At 38.1% G+C, this 21,268-nt stretch overlaps 1 protein-coding gene across 1 annotated transcript in view; it reads right to left on the bottom strand.

Moving 5' to 3' along the window:
- The window catches only part of Itgbl1 (integrin subunit beta like 1), a 180,036-nt gene that overhangs the window by 87,430 nt on the left and 71,338 nt on the right, over window positions 1-21,268 (bottom strand). Inside the window, exons 3-4 of the mRNA XM_041666505.1 lie at window positions 9,985-10,131; window positions 829-951 (exon numbers count right to left, since the gene is read on the bottom strand). Of these exons, the coding sequence (XP_041522439.1) occupies window positions 829-951; window positions 9,985-10,131 (270 nt within the window). The remainder of the gene's footprint in view (window positions 1-828; window positions 952-9,984; window positions 10,132-21,268) is intronic.

The raw sequence follows: 21,268 nt of genomic DNA, 5'->3' as shown, positions 1-21,268 counted from the left end.
CAAGATGAGCAGAAAGCAAACTAAAGAACAGGTGATGTGAAGGTACTCTTCTCAGGAACCTGTAAACTCCAAGGCAGGCATGCAATATGAATGGTGAAGGGTCAAAAACACAGTTCTAGTGTCAGACAGACACCAGTATGGAAGCTATCATACAGGTGGTTTAGCCCTACGCAAGTTGATCATGTTGCCTATGTCTCTGTTCCCACCCTTTGAGTAGATACAATTGCAGAGTGAATCTTTCAGGTATCATAAGACATAATATATTGCATATAAAGCATGTATTATAGCCATTAATGATAATGAATGGGCAAAAATTAGTGCAAGAGAAAAAATTATTGAATAATGGTGAGACAGAAACTGTGAGGAGGGATGGTATTATCTACATCTAGGAGATGCTAAGGAGCTAAATTAGGCTAACCATACCATCATACTCCAGTGTCCCTATTAGGGCATAGAACTATCTAAAGACTTATGATTTTGAAAAAAAATAAAACTAATGCAGTTAAGAGATAAGGAAAAAAATGAAAGATGGTAACTAATGTGAACAAAAGAAATGCTATCCTGATAGGACTACTTCAGAGTTATGCTGCTAGTTTGTTGCACCAATAATGTTGCTCTCCTCCGGGGGCAATCTAGTTTTGGATTAAAATAGTTCTAGAATACTCATACTCTGAAGGTCTTCGTTTAACTCTGCTTACCTGATATGTCTCTAGGCACAAGTTCAAACTGAATTGGAGGGGAAATTTATATAAAGTTTATATAAAGGAAAGCATACAATAAAACAGGTGAAGAATAGGGACTGTGACTTTCTACACTTAACATACCTACCTCCACAGATTTCTTCTGTTTCGTCATCTATGCATTCTCTATCGTCACACTCACAAAATTGGCCATAAACAAGTCCATTTCCATCTGGATTATCACACTTGCACCTGCCACAGTGGCATGTACCTGAAGCAATGAGACAGTGAGAGGAATGTTTACACACTAGAAATTATAATGAATAACGCTTTCCCATATTTCTTTCAAGTAGGTAAAGAAAAACCAATTTAATGTTCCAATTAAATATTTCTGTTGTTATGGTGAGGTGGAAGGAGATGCTACATTTTTGAAATTATTGTGGCACAAAAATTATAATTTGTACTTCAGAGTTACTACTGTTAACCTCCAGTAGTTCAATGAGCATGAATGTGACCCACTCAAAACATGGAGGTCCTTATTTCTGTCTTTTGAAACAAGTAGTGAATAAATGTCTAACTGTGTCAAAGGGAACTAAGACACTTTCGAGTTTCTGAGTAGGGGAATTTTGCTCATCTTATCCACGAGTGTTTATTCAATATTTTGCCTCATGTTGGACCAAACTATTCATATAATAAATACTTAGATAAATATAAAATAATAAATATCAGTAAACATGCAAATAAACAGTGTATGTCCAGTGATAGTGCCACATATCAGCATGAGCTGACATTCTTGTAATGGGGATGACAGGGCCACAGTGGATTTTCTTAGGTACAGATTCTTGTGACCTCAACAGAATCTCAAAGTACATCAGAGAATATTGGAGATCCTGAAAACATTGGATCTCCCACAAGTCATATACTCACCCCAACAGAGTGTTTAGCTTTACCCCACAAGAGTAATTTTGCTGAAAGCAGCGTTTTATTCAATAGTAACTAGTCAGATGTCTTGCTCTAACAAATGGATTTCCATTTTGAATTGATCCTCATGGCAATTGAGTATGAAAGTTAATACTTTATGAGTTACCACGATGTCCCTACTCTCTGAAAATTCAAAAGGCAATAAAGTCATCCATAGGAAATAAGTGTGTTAAAAATAAATAGAGAAGTTTAAATGCTGCAAAAGCTCATAGCAAGGAAAGTTAACTGAGAGCTGGAGGTCAAAGAGAAGGTGCTGAGGCATAAATAAATAAAACAGATAAATAAATAAATAAATAAGACATAAAAGCAAAGCCTCGGTTGTAATGATATTTTGTTTGTAGTATAACAAATAAAGTTTGCCTGAATATCAGAGTACAGAGCTAAGCCACTAGTTAGTGATAGAGGCCAGGCAGTGGTGACACACACCTTTAATCCCAGCATTCAGGAGGCGCAGGCAGAGGGATCTCTGTGAGTTCAAGGCCACCCTGGGCTACAAGAGATTGATCCAGTCTAAAAGAGAAACAGATCCAGGTGGTGGTGGCTCCCAACCTTTAATCTCAGTACTGGAGAGTCACGTGCCTTTTATCCCAGCACTAGAGTGGTGGAGACTGGAAGGGATATGCTTGGGCAGAGAGAGGAATATAAGGCTGGAAGAGACAGGAGCAAATGCAGTCTGAGGATTCATAGAGAAAATATCTCCCCTTCAGTCTGAGAAGTCAATAGAGGTAAAAAAAAAATCTCTGTTTCTCTGATCACTCAGCTTTCATGCCCTAATATCTGACTCTAGGTTTTTATTACTAAGAACAATTAGAACTCGTGCTACACTCAGTGGCTGAAGAACAAATAAATATGCCTGAAAAGTATCATCAAACAAACAAAATTACTAGACAGAAGCTTCTAAAAGTGGTGTAGTTGATGCTAAAGGTCTCTAACATCTGTGTTTTTACAAGGACTACAAGAAAAGACAAGCATCTAGACTAGGTAATTCTTGTTGCATGGAACATGAGCTGAAACTGGGGAAAATCAGTGCTAAGAAATTAATAATGAAGAAATGAAAGGTTACTATAGGACGGAACTATAATTGGATAAATAATGGCAGAGAGTTGAGAAAATACAGGCATATTTGAGAGATTGTTGGGAAGCAGAACAGACAGCATTCAGTGGTCAGGTGAGTATAAAGCATGGAGGGGGTTTTGAGAGAAATCAAGAATGATATTGGGCCTGAGTGTAGGTATAGTAACTATTCTGTGCATGGAAACAGGGAAGAATATGGGCTTTCCATTCAGGTACAGTTACAGTCAAATACGTTTTGATCCTATCTGGTTAAGAATTGTTTAGATTGAGATCCCTTCTACTTCTCATCCCCAGATGCACATGTTCACATAATCTCTTGTTCACAGGATAACTGTGAGTCTGAGTGAGAAATCCTTTCCCTTCTGAAGGTTCTGCCGTACCTAGTGCATAAGAGGCTTTCAGGAAACCATGAATCTTTCTTCTTCTCTATCTAAAACAATAGAACATTAGTCATACCCAAATATCTTTTCCAGAATCACCTTGTGTCTAAGGACCTTGACATAATTCTTATTTTCATGCCTTCCACATGCTTCTGCTACACAGATCACCTGCAATTTCCTACTATCTGTAAGAGGGCCTCCTCTCACAAAACCACAAATGAACAGTTATTTTGCAGAATCTGACTTTGTTGTTTTGTGCATTGAGGGTACTCCTGTGAATCTGATTAAACTCAATTATCTTGTCCTACTTTTTTCTGAAACCTATTTTAACTTATAAATATTACTTGAAATATAATGCTATAATTTCAGTACTGCTTCATTTGATTTTTCTCTCATTATCACCTTTCTCTTTTACTCTCACATCTCTTCTTGCTGTCTCTTCCGCCCACATATTTAGTCAGTAAGCTTTCGTGTGACCTATTATGTTATTGCCAAAGTACTATAGGAGGTAATAAGATAAAGAAAATTAGGCAAATCAAGGACCAGAAAGAAAACCGCGGATGATATAAATGTAAACCTCCATATTTTATAAATATACAACACACACATATGAAATCAGAAACTATATGAGAGAAAAATATTCATAACAGATTCAAAGCAAGTGTTATACAAAAATGATGGGTTCTACAAGTAGAGAAAGGTGTTAGGAAGAAGTAAATTCTTAAGTTATTGTCGATAAATAGAGAAAATTCCAATAGGTGAATTAAAACACCAAGAAGACTTGTGGTTACGAGGAAACAATCGATAATTATGATGCAAATAACAGAATAGTTAAGACTCTAATGAATTTGGATGAAAGGGTATAATGAATACATGTGGCAGAGTTGAAGAACATTGGCTAAGGATTTTAGACTTTCCCGGAATACCAGAAGCCTGCCATGGTTTAGCAGCAGAGAATAGTTTGGTGAGAGATGTATACATTTAAGTCATTTCCCCTCCAGAAAGATGGGCAGGATCTGCCACTGCCTCCCAAGTTTCATGACTCCTCACTGACGTCTTCTACTGGCAGGCTCATTTCCATCCACATATGTGAACCATTCCTCACCAGAGTGGGAAGTCTCCAACAGCTTAGAGACTTCCTGTCTTACCATCCAGCAAAATTCACATCTGAGCCTCCAAGACATGGCAGATGGGAGCCCAAGCAGAAGTGCCAGACTCCTGTGTTCCTGCTGTGTCATCTACATCTCACTCTTGGTTGCCAGTCAATCACACTCTAGGACTGGTAGCTTTGTACTTGGTTATTTTAGCTCTAGCTTTTTCTGCTGCCTAACAAAGCAGAAAAATGGTGACCAGACTTGAACACCAATCTTCATTCTGTTTTAAGGTACTGAGGCTTCACCTTGCTCTGCATATTGGTATAGAGGAAGCTTCTGAAGGTTTTGTCCTCAGTTCCTTCTAAATGTGCCTTTCAATTTATGCCCCACAATGGTTACCCTCTCTCCCTCTTTTATATCCAATTTGCTGCCAGAGAACCAAATTATAAGAAAAAAAAAACTACTAATAGAGATGTCTTAGTTAGAGTTTCTATCACTGTGATGAAACACAATGACCAAAAGTTTGAGAGGAAATGTTTTATGTAACTTACCACTACAGTTCATCATCAAAGGAGGTCAGCATAGGCAACTGAACCCAGGAGGTGATGCAGAGGTATAGAGGACTGCTGTTCATTGGCTTATCTCTCATGATTTGCTCACCTAGCTTTGTAAAAAACCCAGTCCAAAAACCTAGTACCACCAGCCCAGGGATTGCATTGCTTGCTCTTACAGCCAGATCATTTTCTCTGGCTTATCTCTCATGATTTGCTCACCTAGCTTTGTAAAGAACCCAGTACCAAACAAAACAAAACAAAACAAACAAACAAACAAAAAAAAAACCTAGTACTGCCTGCCCAGGGATTGCATTGCTTGGTCTTACAGCCAGATCATTTTCTCAGCTGAGGTTCCCTCCATTCCAGCATGTCAAAACTAGCCAGCACAGGGAAGCAATAAAATCTGTAGTAGCTGATAATGAATTATTATTAAATTATGGTGGGAATTATTATTAAAGGAGCAGCAGGTGAGAACAAGATTGGCAAAGCAAAACAAAAGACTTAGACATCAAGACAAAGTGTGAGGGAAAGGATTACATGTAAATATGAATGTAACTTTTCCTATTGGCCTAGCAATCTCACTCCTGATATTTAATCTGATAATAAGATCTCCCAAAGAAGGAAATTGTAGATAGGTGAAATAATACCATGAATTATTATTTATAATTTCCAAATAATAGAAGTTCTAAATGCCTAAGTATAGGAGTCAAATTGATTAAATGGCATTGCATAGAAAAACTGAGTACTAAGCTGTTGAGAAAAGAATAGAAACTCTCAGACACACAACTCTCATGATGAGTTGAGTGACAAATGCAGACTGCTAAATAGCATAGTGATCTTGCTGCCTCGTATGTGAAGGATAAAAGAAAAACATTGGTACTGGAGCTCAGGGAGTAAAGGTGTTTTCTCTGCTAGCATGAGGGCCTGAGTTCAAACCCTTGCATCTATGAAAAAATAATAAAATAGACAGACAAAAGCTTTGTGTGTCTGCTACCTCAGCTCTAGAAGACAGAGAAAGGTGGTCCTAGGAGCTTGCTGGACAGACATGTTAATTGGTAACCTTCCCAGTCAATGAAAGACCCTGTTAAGGCAATAAAATATCCAACATATTGCTTTGGGCTCTATATATATATATGCATAGGCACTTTGCATACCCTGCCCTACAAAATACAACATTAACAAAATACTGAGAGAGAGCGGATGGCACGGGGGTAGGAGGGAGGAGAAAGTCCAAAACAGCAAAGCTAGCTCCTTACAACGCTAATACTTCCCAGATGATAGCATTTCTCTCTTACTAAAGACTGATGAACTTCTGAATATGCTTTCTGCACCATGTTGACTTTGGACTCCTCCTCATACTCTATACCATAGTCTATTATAAATATTGAAGGGAAGAAAGGCTAACAAAAAAGCCCTAAAAGTAAAAGCAAACAAATGAATACGTTCAATTGTATTTCAAATGGGTGACAAGGGCACCCTATAAAGAGTTTAAAAGGAAGTCAAGTAATTTATGAATATAGCTTTGGCTAGACCCCTAAACTGAGCCAAGGTTAGGGTGGGGCGAGGCTGGATGGGGTTGAATTGAAATCAAGTCCATTTTTGTTCCTATACATTTACTTAGTATAGTTGTATCTATGAACACTTCTTTAAAAACAATTTTAGATGTACGTAGTATAAAATTAGGCAAATAAGTAAATATTTTGCTGCTGTGAGGAAGCATCACAGATGCCAAACTGAGCAACATTTCATTAAGAATATAAATAATTGGACAGTTGGTATGATGATTAGATACAAAATGGCTCCTGAAAGGAGTGGCACTATTAGGAGGTAAGGTCTTGCTGGAGTGGGTGTGCTCTTGTTGGAGGAAGTGTGTCACTATGGAGGTGGGGTAGAAATTTCTTATATGTTCAAGCCATGCCCAGTGAGACAGTATATTTCCTGTTACCCTCTGATCAATATATAGCCAGTACCATGTTCGCCTGCATACTGCATACTCCCTGCCATGATGATAATGGACAAGTCACCTCAACTAAATGTTTTCTTTTATAAAAGTTGCCGTGGTCACAGTGTCTTTTCACAGCAATATATATCCTAAGACATTGAGCATAGTGGCACATGCCTGTGATTCCAGTAGTAGAGACAGTGGCAGGAAGACCATACTAAGTTTGAGTCTAATCAGGACTATAGCAAGAACTAACCTGGCCGGGCGATGGTGGAGCACGCCCTTAATCCCAGCACTCGGGAGGCAGAGGCAGGCGGATCTCTGTGAGTTCGAGACCAGCCTGGTCTACAGAGCTAGTTCCAGGACAGGCTCCAAAGCCACAGAGAAACCCTGTCTCAAAAAACCAAAAAAAAAAAAAAAAAAAAAAAAAAAAAGAACTAACCTGGCCTGGGTTACACAATAAGAAAGACCTTGCCTCAAAAAATTTAAAACAGCAATAACAATAACACACAACCCTTAAAGAAAAATAATAAAAAAGGGGGATGTAGTATAGGTATTTTTTGTTTGTACTTGTATAAAATTATCAGTACTATGAAGCCAAAATCTATGGAAACAGTGAGAGTAAAGGAAAACAGAAAAGATTACACCATAACCCTGTCCCTAGATTAGATCTAGTGAGAAATAGTTGTTGCTATGAAGGACATCATTGAGACATTGACCACATGGCATTAGAGCTGGCAATTTGCATTAAAGTATTTATCAGTTTTACAAAAGAGGCTACAAATATCTTAAAATATACTTTCTACTTTATCAAATATGCTTTATCATCTATCAAGACTATTCTGCCCCAGGAACATTACTGCACACCTATAATACCAGCTCTTGCAAAGCAAAGGAAGGCTGATTTCAGGGAAGCTGAAACTAACAGGGTCTGTATAGCAAGTTCCAGACTACCCACGGAGTAAGACTTTGTCTCAAGAGGAAAAAAGGACAATTCAGCATATTTTCTCTTTCATGTAATATTGATGCATCAAGTCATATTCCTTAAAACATCTTCAGATTCAGTAACATTTATTTATGTGTGTGTTTAAGCATATGCATGTGTGTGTGTGTGTGTGTGTGTGTGTGTGTTGGCGGATGATTATGAATTAAAGAAATTCTATTGAAAGCAAAGCAAAGACTACAGTAAGCAGAGAACTGAAGAGACTGTCTTTAACACAGTCTGATCTAACTGCTCAGCCTGCTCATTCTGGCCTAACACATCCTAACACCCTTTGTTCTGTATACAGTCCTGGTTCCATTAGCAAAACACCCTGACTGAGCTTAATCTACAGTAAGCAATTTGTTACAGCAGACTGTGGAAAAGTCCAAGCTCTGATTACAGAAGAGATCCCCCAATAATGTAAGCTTCAGGGGTGGGATATTTGTGCAAATACTCAAAGGCTTTCCTTTATCATGTCAAACAAATCTTGTACCTCTGGATTCGAACACCCAGAGGCCTCAAAACACACACCGAGTAAACTAATGACGATAGACAAGCAGCTGCACTTCGTAGCCTGTTACGCACATTTGCATGCTGTAGGGTTGCTTTCTCACCTGCAGTACTTTCTCACCAGTGTGAATTTCTCCCTCTATTACTGGTGTAGAAACAAGCAAAGGCCATGAAAACAGGATACCAAACAAGCTGACACCAAGCAACTTTCTAGGCAAATGAAGATGCTTCGTGCATTCATAGTCACTGAAATTAAATCTCTCTCTCTCTCAAAAAAAAAAAAAAAAGTTCACATTACTTATCAAAACAATTGAAACTGAACCTCGAGGGCAGCATGTGAGCACAGAAATTTTAGTACTTTCATTTGAATGCTCAGGTTTAATGCAGTGGGGAAAGAGGGACTTTGAGATCCACGTGTGCACACTGAGGCAACTTAATTACAATTAGAGTATTAAACTATATTAAACTACCACTGCACTGTAAACTGAAATTGTTCTGTTTTGTGTGGTTTTAATAATTAATTTTAACAATTTTTTGTAATTCTTAAGCAATATTTCTAAATAACTCCTATGAAATACACAAATATTTTGAAAATAAAAACAAAAAACAAATGAAAAAACACCCAAACCAAAAAACAAACAAACAAAAAACTTTGCTATCATTGTATCTTCAAGGTGGTTCATACCCAACCCAGTATCTGAAACTTCCGTCAAATTGAAAATTCCAGCTCCATTGCTGCTACGGTATAAACGTAAAGCACTTTTGATCTCTAATATAAAGTAAGTAAATCAGTCATCTAAGTCTTTTTTTTTATTTTATGTTTTTTTTTATTGAGAAAAGAAGAAAAAAACATAAACAAAAAACAAGTTTCCACCTCCTCCCAGCCTCCCATTTCCCTCCCCCTCCTCCCACCCTTCTCTCCCACCCCCCACTCCTCTCCCCCTCCCTCTCCAGTCCACAAAGCAGTCCGGGTTCCCTGCCCTGTGGAAAGTCCTAGGTCCTCCCCCCTCCGTCCATATCTAGGAAGGTGAACATCCAAACTGGCTAGGCTCCCACAAAGCCAGCACATTAAGTAGGATCAAAACCCCGTGCCATTGTCCTTGGCGTGTCATCAGCCCTCATTGCTCGCCATGTTCAGAGAGTCCGGTTTTATCCCATGCTTTTTCGGTCATAGTCCAGCTGGCCTTGGTGAGCTCCCAGTAGATCAGCTCCACTGTCTCAGTGGGTAGGTGCACGCCTCGTGGTCCCGACTTCTTTGCTCATGTTCTCCCTCCTTCTGCTCCTCATTGGGACCTTGGGAGTTCAGTCCAGTGAATCCAGCACTCAACATCACTGCTCTCCATTTATACAAAATCTCACACAGCTTCATTTCTGGTGAATACCTTGCTTAAAGGATGCATCAGAAACAGCTGGAGACTATCAAGCCAGCAAGTCTCAACAAGATGACATTCTTTTCCTTAACAATTTATCTAAATTACATTTTAAAATGCATACTCAAAAGTGGCCTGTTCATCATTTCTACATGTTTATAAAATTCTATTTAAATCCAAATTTTTATTAATTTTTCTTTTTTGAGATCTCTTTATTTTTTAAACAATATTTTCTCATTTTACATACCAATCCCAGTTCCTTCTCCCTTCCCTCCTCCCAATCCTCCTACCTTCCCCACCCATCCACTGCTCAGAGTGGGTAAGCCTTCCTATGGGGAGTCAACAAATTGTGGCACATCACTTTGGTCCAAAGTTTGATTATTTTAATGAAGAGCTGTACAGGGATGCAGCTCTTACCTGCATTGGAGCAGATGACATCTTGAGAGTTCCTGCACATCTGGTTGCTGGTTTTTTTGGTCAGGTTACACTTGGTTGGGTACTGGCAAGCTTCCCCAGACCAGCCCACATCGCACCTGCACTTCCCGCAGTCACAGGTACCATGGCCTGAGAGAGCAACAACAGTTAGTGAGACTCTGTTTTTTTTAACCAAGGAAGGGTCTATCATAACAAGAACTCTTAAGAGTGGTGTTGCTTCTGCTATTTGCACTGAGCTCTCACTGGGACTCCTCTTGGATATCTTACCATTGCCTTGTGGCCTAGAGATTCTGTAGCTTTGGATCTCCAGGACCATCTCCTTCACATGCTCTATCAGGTCATAGATGGAATGGATGTTGGGCTGGGCCAACTCACAGCCCTGGTTCTGAGCTTGGCTAGTAGCTGGGTTTGTCAGCCCACTAATTTTCCCTCATCCTCACCACAGTGCAAGCTCTCCAGCACTGACCCAGCTAGCTCACCTGATGCAGCCTGCAGCAACAGGTAGGACCAGTTCCTGCTCTCAGTCCCTCAGGTGGCTTACCTGCATCCACACCACCAGGGCCAGTTCTACTGTGTTACCCAGGAAAGACGCAGATGCAGTGCCCACTCTCCTGAGTGCAGCAACTGGTGAGAGACAGGACCAGCTCTCCTGCCCTCATATCCCTGAGGCCAGCTCTCCCTCCTGCCACATATGGTGAGGGGATGGAGTAGGGTGCCTTTCCCTCACCCATGCCACCACATGGGCAGATGAGGGCAAGACCAGCTCTCTTATGTTGATAGTCTTGGGACCGGTTCACCATTACCTCCACCACCACCACCCCTGTCAATAGGGTCATCTCTACTGTGCTGCCCAGGCAAGATGCAGAATCTGCTCTCCTGGGTGCTGCAGCAGTTGAGAAGGAACAGCTTTCCTGCTATCTTAACCCTGGGGCCAGCTTTCCCACCTACAGCAGGTGAAAAGAAGCAAGGATCATCAGTGAAAATAAAGATCTAAGGAGTTTATTCCTCAAAATGGCTCTGGAAAACCTAAGTTCTACATCAGCATGATTGCTTGTCACATTTGTAAAAACAAATATTAGGTCTTCATGCTTTTGTTCAATCCACAAAGGACAGAGATGCACCTCCAACGTTCTTTTGTCTCCCAGACATGTCATTCATTCCCATCATGATAAAACACTTCTGTGAGTCACAGTATGACCCCTAAATCATGTGACCCAGAGCCAGGTTCACATTTCTGAGGTCTAAAGGAGGTTTTAGATAACCCATGGCCACATCAAGTTCTAACCAGAAAAACAATCTCCAAGCCTGACTTTATGGAATGAGCAGTTTGGGTTTTTCTTTTCTAAAACTTCAATTCCCATAACTCTGAAAATCAGTATTTAAATGAATAATCCATCATACTTAAGAACAAGCCCATTGACCTTCAAGTAAGTTCTAAGGAGTCAAGGGAAAACAAACACACAAAACAAAAAATGTCAGAGAAAAACAAAACAAGACCCAGCCAATTCAGTGGGGAAAACCTGTGCAAGATTGCTTTCATTCTTTGCAGCCTCAGCCATGGTGAAGCCAATCACAGTAAAATATGAAATCAGAACTTCAATCCCGAGGAAGAATTCTGAGACCTAGTCCTGTGGCTGAGCTAACGCTTTGCTCCTACAGTGATATAGAAAGAGTTATGTGAAAAATAGTCAAGTCACTGCCACTAGATCACCACTTCCTGATGGATTTTAGAAGGGCAATGTGAAACTGCCCTCTCCCTGGACTTCTGGTGAGGTCCTTAGAAGGTATGGTAGTTTGAATAACTGATTCCCATAAGCTCATGGGGAGCGGTACTATTTAAACGGGAGGGTTGTTGGAGTAGGTATGACCTTGTTAAAGAAAGTGTGTCACTGAGGGGGTATGAAGGTCTCACATACCCTCAAGCTATATACACTGTGGTGGTTTGAAAGAAAATGGCCCTCAAATGAAGTGGTAATGTTAGGAGTTGTGGCCTTATTGCAAGAAGTATGTCACTGTAGACTTTGAGGTCTCTTTTGTTCAAGTTTCCCTCATTATGACTATCAGTTAACTTCCTATTGCCTGTAAGATGTAGCATTCACAGCTACTCCAGAACTATGTCTGTCTTCACACCACCATGCTACCTATCATGATGATGATGGAGGTAATGGTGAACCAGTCCCAAGACTATCAAAATAAGAGAGCTGGTCTTGCCCTCATCTGCTAACAACAACAACAACAACAACAACAACAACAGGGAAAGTGACCTGGACATGGTCACTTATTAATGCTCTTGTAAGTAACCCATAAACTCATTGGCCAACTAAGCTAGATTGGCATAGAATAGTTTTTGTTGTCTGCTATTTCATGCTTGTTTCATACCTTCCCAGAAGTCACTTAACAAATGCACTTAAGATGTGAACACTAAGTGTGCTGATTTTTCTTCAGACATCACTCTTCTCAACCCTTTCAATAAGTGTAGTTAAAAAATACATGTTCACATAATAATGCACAAGTATGGATATGCATTGTATGTTGTGTTATTACTCAACACATACAAATACTTACAAGCATCAAAAAACACAGTTCTCACCAACTGTTAATTTCCCATGAGGCATCACTTATCTCTACAACAATGAGAACTTTTGCTATATTTATCTCCAAAATATGACTAGATTTGTTCATACTACTATACATTTCAAATATTTTTAGAATTTCCTTGAAATAGGTCAACTAGAAGAAATGCTTGTACACAAATATGTTTTTCCCCTCTGTAAAACACTGGTTTTGGTTTGTTGTTGTTGTTTTCAAGACAAGGTTTCTCTGTGTAGCCTTGGCTGTCCTGAAACTCACTTTGAAAACCAGGCTGGCCTCAAACTCAGAGATCTGCCTGACTCAGCCTCCCAAGTGCTGTGATTAAAGGTATGAGTCACCACAGTCCAGCCTAAAATGCTATTTTAAATACTACTTAACTGCTGAGTCATCTCCAGAATGGGAGCACTGTACTGAGCTCCCAAGGCCCAGTTGAAGATCAGAAGTTGGGAGAATATGACCAAGGAAGTCAGGACCGCGAGGGGTTGGTCCACCCACTGAGACAGTGTGCCTGAACTAATGGGAGCTCACCAAGGCCAGCTGAACTGGGACTGAACGAGCATGCAATCAAAATGGACCCTCTGAATGTGGCTGACAATTGGGGCAGACTGAGAAGCCAATGATAATGGCACTGGGATTTGTCTCTACTTCATATACTGGCTTTTAGTCTTTTTGGATGCATACCTTCTTAAGCCTGGATGGAGGGCCTTGGACTTCCCACAGAGCAGGGTACTCTGCCCTCCCTTAGGACTGGAGGAGGAGGAAGGGAGGGTGAGTGGGGGAGCAGAAGGGAAATGGGAGGAGGGGAGGAAGTGGAAATTTTGAATGGTATTATTTATAAAGCAATAAATAAATAATAAATAAATAAATGCTACTTAAACCAGGTCTCTCTCTCTCTCTTTTTCTTCCTCCTCCTCCTCTTCCTCCTCCTCCTCCTCCTCCACCTTTTCCTCCTCCTCTCTCAGTGTGGTCATGGAACTATAATTAGATTCATTTGTGACACTTTAAATTCCTCTTGAATTCTACCTACATCCTGGATGATTTCTTTTAATTTTACCTAAAGCAAACTTACTTTTTGTGGGTTACAATTCAGTGGATTTTGACAAAGGGATTCATAGACAATAGACACAGTTTTTATATAGCAATACCAACACTCCACAGATTGTTTCTTGGTCCCTGCTAAAGAGCTTTCTTCCTATCCCTCAACAATGACTAGGCTAGTCTGTATTTCTGTCCTCCAGGTGAAGCCTGTTTTTCAGCAATGGGTGAATAGAATTGCTTCCTAAACATTTTTCTAAATCGGGCTTCATCCCCTTGTCAAGACGCATTAAACCCAATTTTGTATAGGTATGAATCACTATTCACTTGGAGCTTTTTATCTTTATAAATTTCTGACTAATATTCTACTGTATGGGTTGAAAAGAGTGTCCATTAACAGGTTGAAGGGCATATGTGTTGGCTAGAAATTCACAACTGTTCTCAATTAAACTGATTTATATGTTTGAGTCTAATTATTCTATGGCTACACATTTTTGAAATAGGGCTGCAATATCAATAAAAAATAGAAACCATAATTATATTTGAAAAGTTCCAATGTGACTGTAACATTTAAGTGTGTGTGTGTGTGTGTGTGTGTGTGTGTGTGTGTGTGTACGTGTGTGTGTTTAGTGTAGTTCTGGAGAAAGAATTCAAGACTTCCTGAATGTTAGCCAAAATGTTTATGATGGGGTTACATCCACAACCTCCTTGTGTCACTCATGTTTACCAAAAGAATGTGTGATCCAGTTTGTCCATATCTCACAACCACTAAGTACTTGGAATGTCACATCTCTTCTTCTGCTCTTATCTCTCTTCCATTTTCTTTTAGATTCTAATAATTCTAATAGATTTGTAGTGAAACATCATTGTGGTTTAATTTGCATTTCCCCAATGATTCTGATATTTGGTATTTTTAAAACCTGCTTTATTTGCTATGTATGTATTTTCTTTTGTTCATTGCTATGTTGGTTTTCCTTGGTATGAAAATTTGAAATTTTCAGATTTTAGACACAAGGTTGCTGTCATAAAAATATTTGCAAATATTTTCTCCAATTAGCAGCCTATTTTTCATTCTCCTTAACAGCTTCAAATAAAGACAAAATGAGTTGTATTTCATTTAAATGCATTTAATCAAGTTTTTTTTAACAACTAATTATAATCTGTCTATATATTCTGCCTAATGTCAAGTTTATTTTCTTGCTGTCAGTAAACAATCTTGGGTCCTAGACCTTGCATAATTATAAAACTTTGATTTTCAGAGAACCCCTGTATGTTCTTAAAAATGCTTTGGCCACATAGCATAATTGCTTTGATTTTCTATGTAAAATACAAAATTATACTTCTTATACATGCAAAAATAAAGCTTTCAGAGATTTTACTGGGATTTCTCAGAATTTATGGACTTGAAATATCTTACTATTATCCAGGTATTAAATATAATAAAATGCTTTAGAGTTTTGAGTGTTGTACCAGGCTGTGTTTTGAAACATATTCCATTTTGGTCTCAGCAATCACATTTTGACATATTCTCTTATAGCTTATGTGTATCTGGTAATATTCATTAATGATTTCTATATCTATTTATCTGCTTACTTATTTACATACTTACTGATGTGGGATTCCTCTCTGTGTGCTGTGATTACCATTTATGAATAAAGAAAGCTGGCTTGGCCTGATAGGGTAGAACAGAGCTAGGCAGGGAAAACTAAATTTTATGCTGGGAGGAAGAAGGTGGGGTCAGAGAGAAGCCATGTAGCCCTGCTGGAGCGAAATGGAACTTTAGCCAGGAAGCCACAGCCACGTGGCAATATACAGATTAATAGAAATGGGTTAAATTAAAATGTAAGACTTAGCCAATAAAAAGCTAGAGCTACTGGGCCAAGCAGTGATTTAAATAATACAGTTTCTGTGGCATTATTTCAGGGCTGAGCTCCCAGGAACAAACAAGCAGCCTCCTCCTACAATTTACTTACTTAATTTGATTTTTTTGAGGCAGGGTTTCTCTGTATAAGAGCTCTATCTGTCCTGGAACTTGCTTTGTAGACCAGGCTGGTCTTGAACTCAGAAAGATCAGCCTGCTTCTGCCTCCTGATTAAATATGCTGGTGTTAAAACATGTGCCTCCAACTATGTCTGTGTTCTTAGATTACATTGCTATGAAGGTCTCTTGTTAAGAGTGTTATTTAATTTTAGTTTACAGGAAAGCTTGACAAAATGATTTGAGATGTGTTTTCCAATTTTCCATTTTGGGGATAGAGATTGTATATAATCAGTATTATATTATCCACAAGGTTTTGATAACTTTTCTAGTGAAACCATTGGTTTAAGCTGTCATTTGGTGGTGATGGTGCTGTCAATGAATTTTCCAGACAGGGTTTCTCTGTGTTGCCCTGGTTGTCCTGGAACTTGCTCCATAGACCAGGCTCTCCTCAAAATCAGACATCCAACTATCTCTGCCTCCCATGTACTGGAACTAGAGGCCTGCACCAGCACCACCTTGCAACTATCTTTTTATCAAATGTTTAATTACTATTTATTATCTTTCTTCTGTAATGGGAAAATAAGGGAATCCTTTTCATTTTTTATTTATTTTTTTTAATTGAGAAAAAGAAAAAAAAGTTTCCGCCTCCTCCTAACCTCCCATTTCCCTCCCACTCCTTTTCATTTTATATGATTTTGTCGGTTACATCTTTTAGCAAATCAGCCCATTTCATTTAAACTGTTGAATTTATGTTTATAATAAAGCAGATCACCCTTTTAACACTGGTAAGTGGTGCCCTCATTTACTGTTTTCCTAGGCTTATTTGTTCTGCCAAGAATTACATCATACATTTTAATATTTTCAAAGAATTATCTTTTGATATTTCTTTTTTAATTTCATTAATTTCTCCATGAACTTTTCTCATCTCACTAGTTCTCCACTCTGAATTTAATTAGATCATCCTTTCTTTGTGCTTTAAAGTGTGATAACTAATTTTAAATATTTCTTCTGTTCCGTTATAAAATTTGATGCTGCAAATTTTTCTATAAGTAATCTTCCTGTACCTCACAAAAATTGCTATATGGTATTTTTATTTTCATTTAGGTTAACATTTTAACACCCCAAGATGATTACTTTTTGACCTATGGGTTACATAAAAATGCACTACGTATGCTGTAGACTTTTAAAGGGATTTATCAGAAATGTATCTTTGGTTTTTATTCGTTTTAGTATGATATAACACTACAGAATCTCTTTTAAATTTCTAGAGGTTTATTATATGGCTCAGAGTTCCCATCATATTTGACTTCTCTTATGCACTTCATTCTATGACGTAATGATGTAAACCAGGTCAAGTTGGGGAGGGTTTCATTTAGGCTTTTTATTTTCTCATCAATTTTCTGTTTACTCTGTCGATTACTGAGCAGGGAGTGTTCACATCTCCAACTGTGATTATTGATTCTCAATTTTCATTTCAGTTGTGTCATTTTATTCTTGATGTCTTTTGGGCTCTACAGGAAGTACACAAAATTTGGCTTGCTCACCTTGCTACAGAATCATAACTGCTTTGTTTTGTGGTCCTTACTTGAATGCTAAGCCCTGCCTTCGAGTCCACAAATCAGCAAGGCTCTTCTTTCTTTAACTACATAAATATTTAAATGAAATACATTCTTTTTACTCATTTACTTTTGACCTAGCCATATCTTACATTTTTACTCATTTCTTACATAGGGCATGAGTTGGAACTTATGTCTTAACTGACAGTCTCCATCTTTTAATCAGCATTCTCTGATCTGAGTTCAGAGTAGTTTAATACTTTGGATTCATATTTATCATCTGTTTTCATATTTCCACTTTTAATTCCCTTCTCTTTTGTTAGTTGAGCATTATTTATGATTCTAAGTTTTCCTCTACTAACTAATTCTGCATTGTAGTTTACAGTGGATGTACACCATTATCCTTTAATTAACCAGAGTTTACTTTCAAATATTTTATATGTGGTGTTAGGAACATAACAGGTCAATTACTTAATCTCTCCTTCTCATTCTCTATGCTATTTTGCTTTTGCATAAACATGCCTCACATTAACGGTAAGAATATTATAATATGTTGTTATTTTGTTTTGCATTATACAGCTGTTTTCAATTTAGGTCAAGTAAAACCAGGTAAATGTGAGTGCTGTTTCATGGTAATTTATTTCATTTCTAGCTGTCTTCATCTTTTTGGTAGACGAGGTAATTTCCAGTGTCATATCCCTTTGCCTGATGGGGTTTATATTTCCTTAGAGTAAAGCTGCTGTGATAAATATTCTTAAATGTAAAGTCCATCACTTTGACTTAAGAAAACACATTTTTGCTAAGTGCAATCATTGTTGCCTTTTCATTCCTTTGAGAGTTTTAAAAGTGTCATTCCATTTTTCTCTTGCCCACATGATTTCTGACAAGAAGTCTCCAAAGATTATCATCTTTGTTCTTCTGCATTTAACGTATCTACATTCCCCTGTCATTCCAAGGTCTTCTGTCTTTACTCTGAGCAAACTGAGTACGATAGAGTTTCCTTTGAGGAGTGTGTTCTTTTTTTCCATACTTTCCCCCAGGTATCATAGGCGCCCTAGAAAACAGCATTTACTTGCCTTTTGCCAAACAGAGAAAAAAGCTCTTGTGCTATGAGGAAATCAGGACCATGCATAGAAAAGTTCTCATAACCATAGAAGTTTGCTGGTCTTCCTAAGGTGTCGAGTTCATGAATCACTTTGAAAAGCAATTTCCATTCTCTTCAGTAACCACTCAGTGGGATTTGATAGGAAGAAAGTGTGAGGATAGTGTGGGACCCCCCTCACACACACACACACACACACACACACACACACACACATGCTGTTGGAGTGTCAAATTCCAGGTCTTCCTATATTCTTCCGTACACATGCTGCCCCATGAGAGCCTGGGTGTGACCCCCAGGAAAGTTAGGGCTCACATCTCGTCTCCCTCCAGCTGCTCATCTGTTCATAATTAGGCCTAGTTGCTTGTCCTGTGATTCCAGATCAATTTGAAAACACACAGGAACCAGCAGTTTGACTACTTTTCTCCAGTGCCAGGTTATAAAACTAGACTTTCTAGCTCTCTGCATCCCAGATGGAAACTAAAATCATAATTTGCTTCCGGGGGTAAGCTCATCAAAAGAACATAGTAATTGGGGCTTGCTTTCCCAGATCTAACAAGACTGTGTAGTCATGTTTAAATAGAGGTTATAAATATGAACAAGGCTAACATGAGTCACTTCAGTAATTCAGTCATTCTTAACCATCGTCGGTAATATCTGCTTGTTTTAAATTTTAAAATCACACAATGGATATATAATGTTTAATTTGAAAGTATTTGTTCATATGTAAGTTGTTTAACTGGAATAATTTATTTTTTTGTTTTTTGTAACTGGAATAATTTAAAAACTAAAATTGCTCTCTTTTTTGGAGGGTCACAACCAGACTCTGTTTACTTAAATTTATAGAATGCTTTCTGTGATTTCTATTGACAATAATCTTATTGTAAGATTAGCTATAAAATCAAATCCTTCATAGGTGCTGAATAAATGAGTTTATTGCTACAGCCTCACAGCAACCTTGAAGTAGATGTTTTAATATGAATGCGTAGTTGGCCCTTCCCAATGAAACCCATGTTTTTTTGTTGGGGAATATTATTTTAAGGTATATTACTTTTGTTTATGCTGTGGAACTTTTATCTAATGATGTAAAAATGTATTACTTTTGTTTATGCTGCATTTGTTTAACTCTGTGAGGCTGTGATCCGTTCCCTGTCTAAAACACCTGATGGTCTAATAAAGAGCTGAATGGCTAATAGCGAGGCAGGAACAAGGATAGGTTGGACTGGCAGGCAGAGAGTATAAACAGGGAAACAAAAAGAGGAGGAGGAGCAAGAGAACAGGAGAGGAGGACTACAGAGGTCAGCCACCCAACCACCCAGCCAGCCATGGTTAGAGTAAAAGTAAGATATACAGAAGAAAAGGAAAAGGTCCAGAGGCAAAAGGTAATTGGGATGATTTAAGTTAAGAAAAGCAAGCAGGAAACAAATCATGCTAAGGCTGGAAATAAGAATAAGCCTGCAGGTATGAGATTGATTAGAAGCTGGGTGGTAGGCCCCCCAAAAGTATTAGAGTAAATAAAACAACAACAACAGCTTTTTGTTCAAATATGTAAATTCCCAAGCTCTACATTGTGCCCTATTTTGCAGCAGATTCAAACATGCTTACTTAATAATGGACACACTCAATTTTTCCTTGTCTTGTTCAGACACTGTTAATTCCCTGGTCTTCTGTTCTTCCAAAACCTCAAGGATTAACTAACAATGTAAAAGATTCATTTTCTAACGTAGCATTTTTTTCATAATTTGAAATAGAAACTTAGCTGTTTTCAGCATAAGGTCATTGGCCATGGTAAGCTTCTCAGTCTAACAAAAGATGACCTTTTAGATATTTCTGTTTCTTGTTTCTGAGGACATTTCAGTGTGAACAATGGAAAAACTCCATATAAAAAGTCTTTTTCCTCAAAATTAAATGGTCTTAGTTTCAGTCTTGCTATGATATTAATAAGCTGCATGATCTTGATGAGGAAATAGAACAGCAAAGGAAAATGGAAGCAATAATTACTGACTTCTGACCCTGGCAGGTACTTTATGCAGGCTAGTCCACTTAATTGTCATAATGAGCCAATAAGATAGATTTCATTACTCAGTTTTACAAGTGAGGGCATCAAGAGCCAATGTTTATGCAGCTCCAGAGCTCAAAATGCCTTGCTTTCCACCACAGTCGATACCCTCTGCTTAGACAGCAGAAGTGAGTGGGCTGAAGTGAACCATTGTTCCTGCAAAGGTGGTGTAAGGAATAGCTGTGGACTGGGACTGGACACCACAGGCTCTGTTTTCCCTGTTTCTCGCTAGAACTCCCATGTCCAGAATGTCATCACATATAATCTTTCTGAAAAAAGCAATCTATTCAGAGCATACGATATACAATTAGGCCACATTAAAACAGATAGAAATTTAGGAGCCTCGTCATACAGTTTTTCTAGATCTTTTTAGGATCATCTACAAAAATTAGAGATCAATCTGAATAATTCTAAGGTTCAATTTATTTGGAAAATCTGACACTATAGATATGATCATTTTCTTTTCCTCATAGCAAAGAAAAGCAAAATTTTCAAAGCAAGAAAAACATAAGCAAACAAAAATCAGAAAGTGTTTGACATCAAAATATAAAATAATTGTTAATTCATATTTGACACTAAAACAATAATGAAAAAGTTAAAATTTTATTTTGTCATCAAAGCATACATTAAATGTTAAATATTTGAATTGGTTTATATTTAGAGGTTTGAATTAATCCTGATAAAATTGGGGCTTAAAATGGGAATTTGGTAATGAGATTGAAAGATAAAATATATATTATAGTAAAGATAGTATTTGGACAGAACTCAGGTTTCATAAAGACAAACATATTCATACATTAAATTAATTTATAAAACAAATGCACAAGCATTGCTTTAATAAGGATTCAGAAAACCTCTAGTGTTGGTACAAATTCTGTTACAGCTAACTCTGAACTTCAGTGGGTTATGTAATGAACCTTTTCACTCCCCTCACCTCACAGG

Source organism: Microtus oregoni, unplaced genomic scaffold, assembly GCF_018167655.1.
Source record: "Microtus oregoni isolate MIOR12 unplaced genomic scaffold, Mior012 000001F_ref0000356, whole genome shotgun sequence".
Classification (NCBI taxonomy): domain Eukaryota; kingdom Metazoa; phylum Chordata; class Mammalia; order Rodentia; family Cricetidae; genus Microtus; species Microtus oregoni.
The sequence above is the reverse complement of the archived record's forward strand: the minus strand, read 5'-3'. Positions and strand labels throughout refer to the sequence as shown.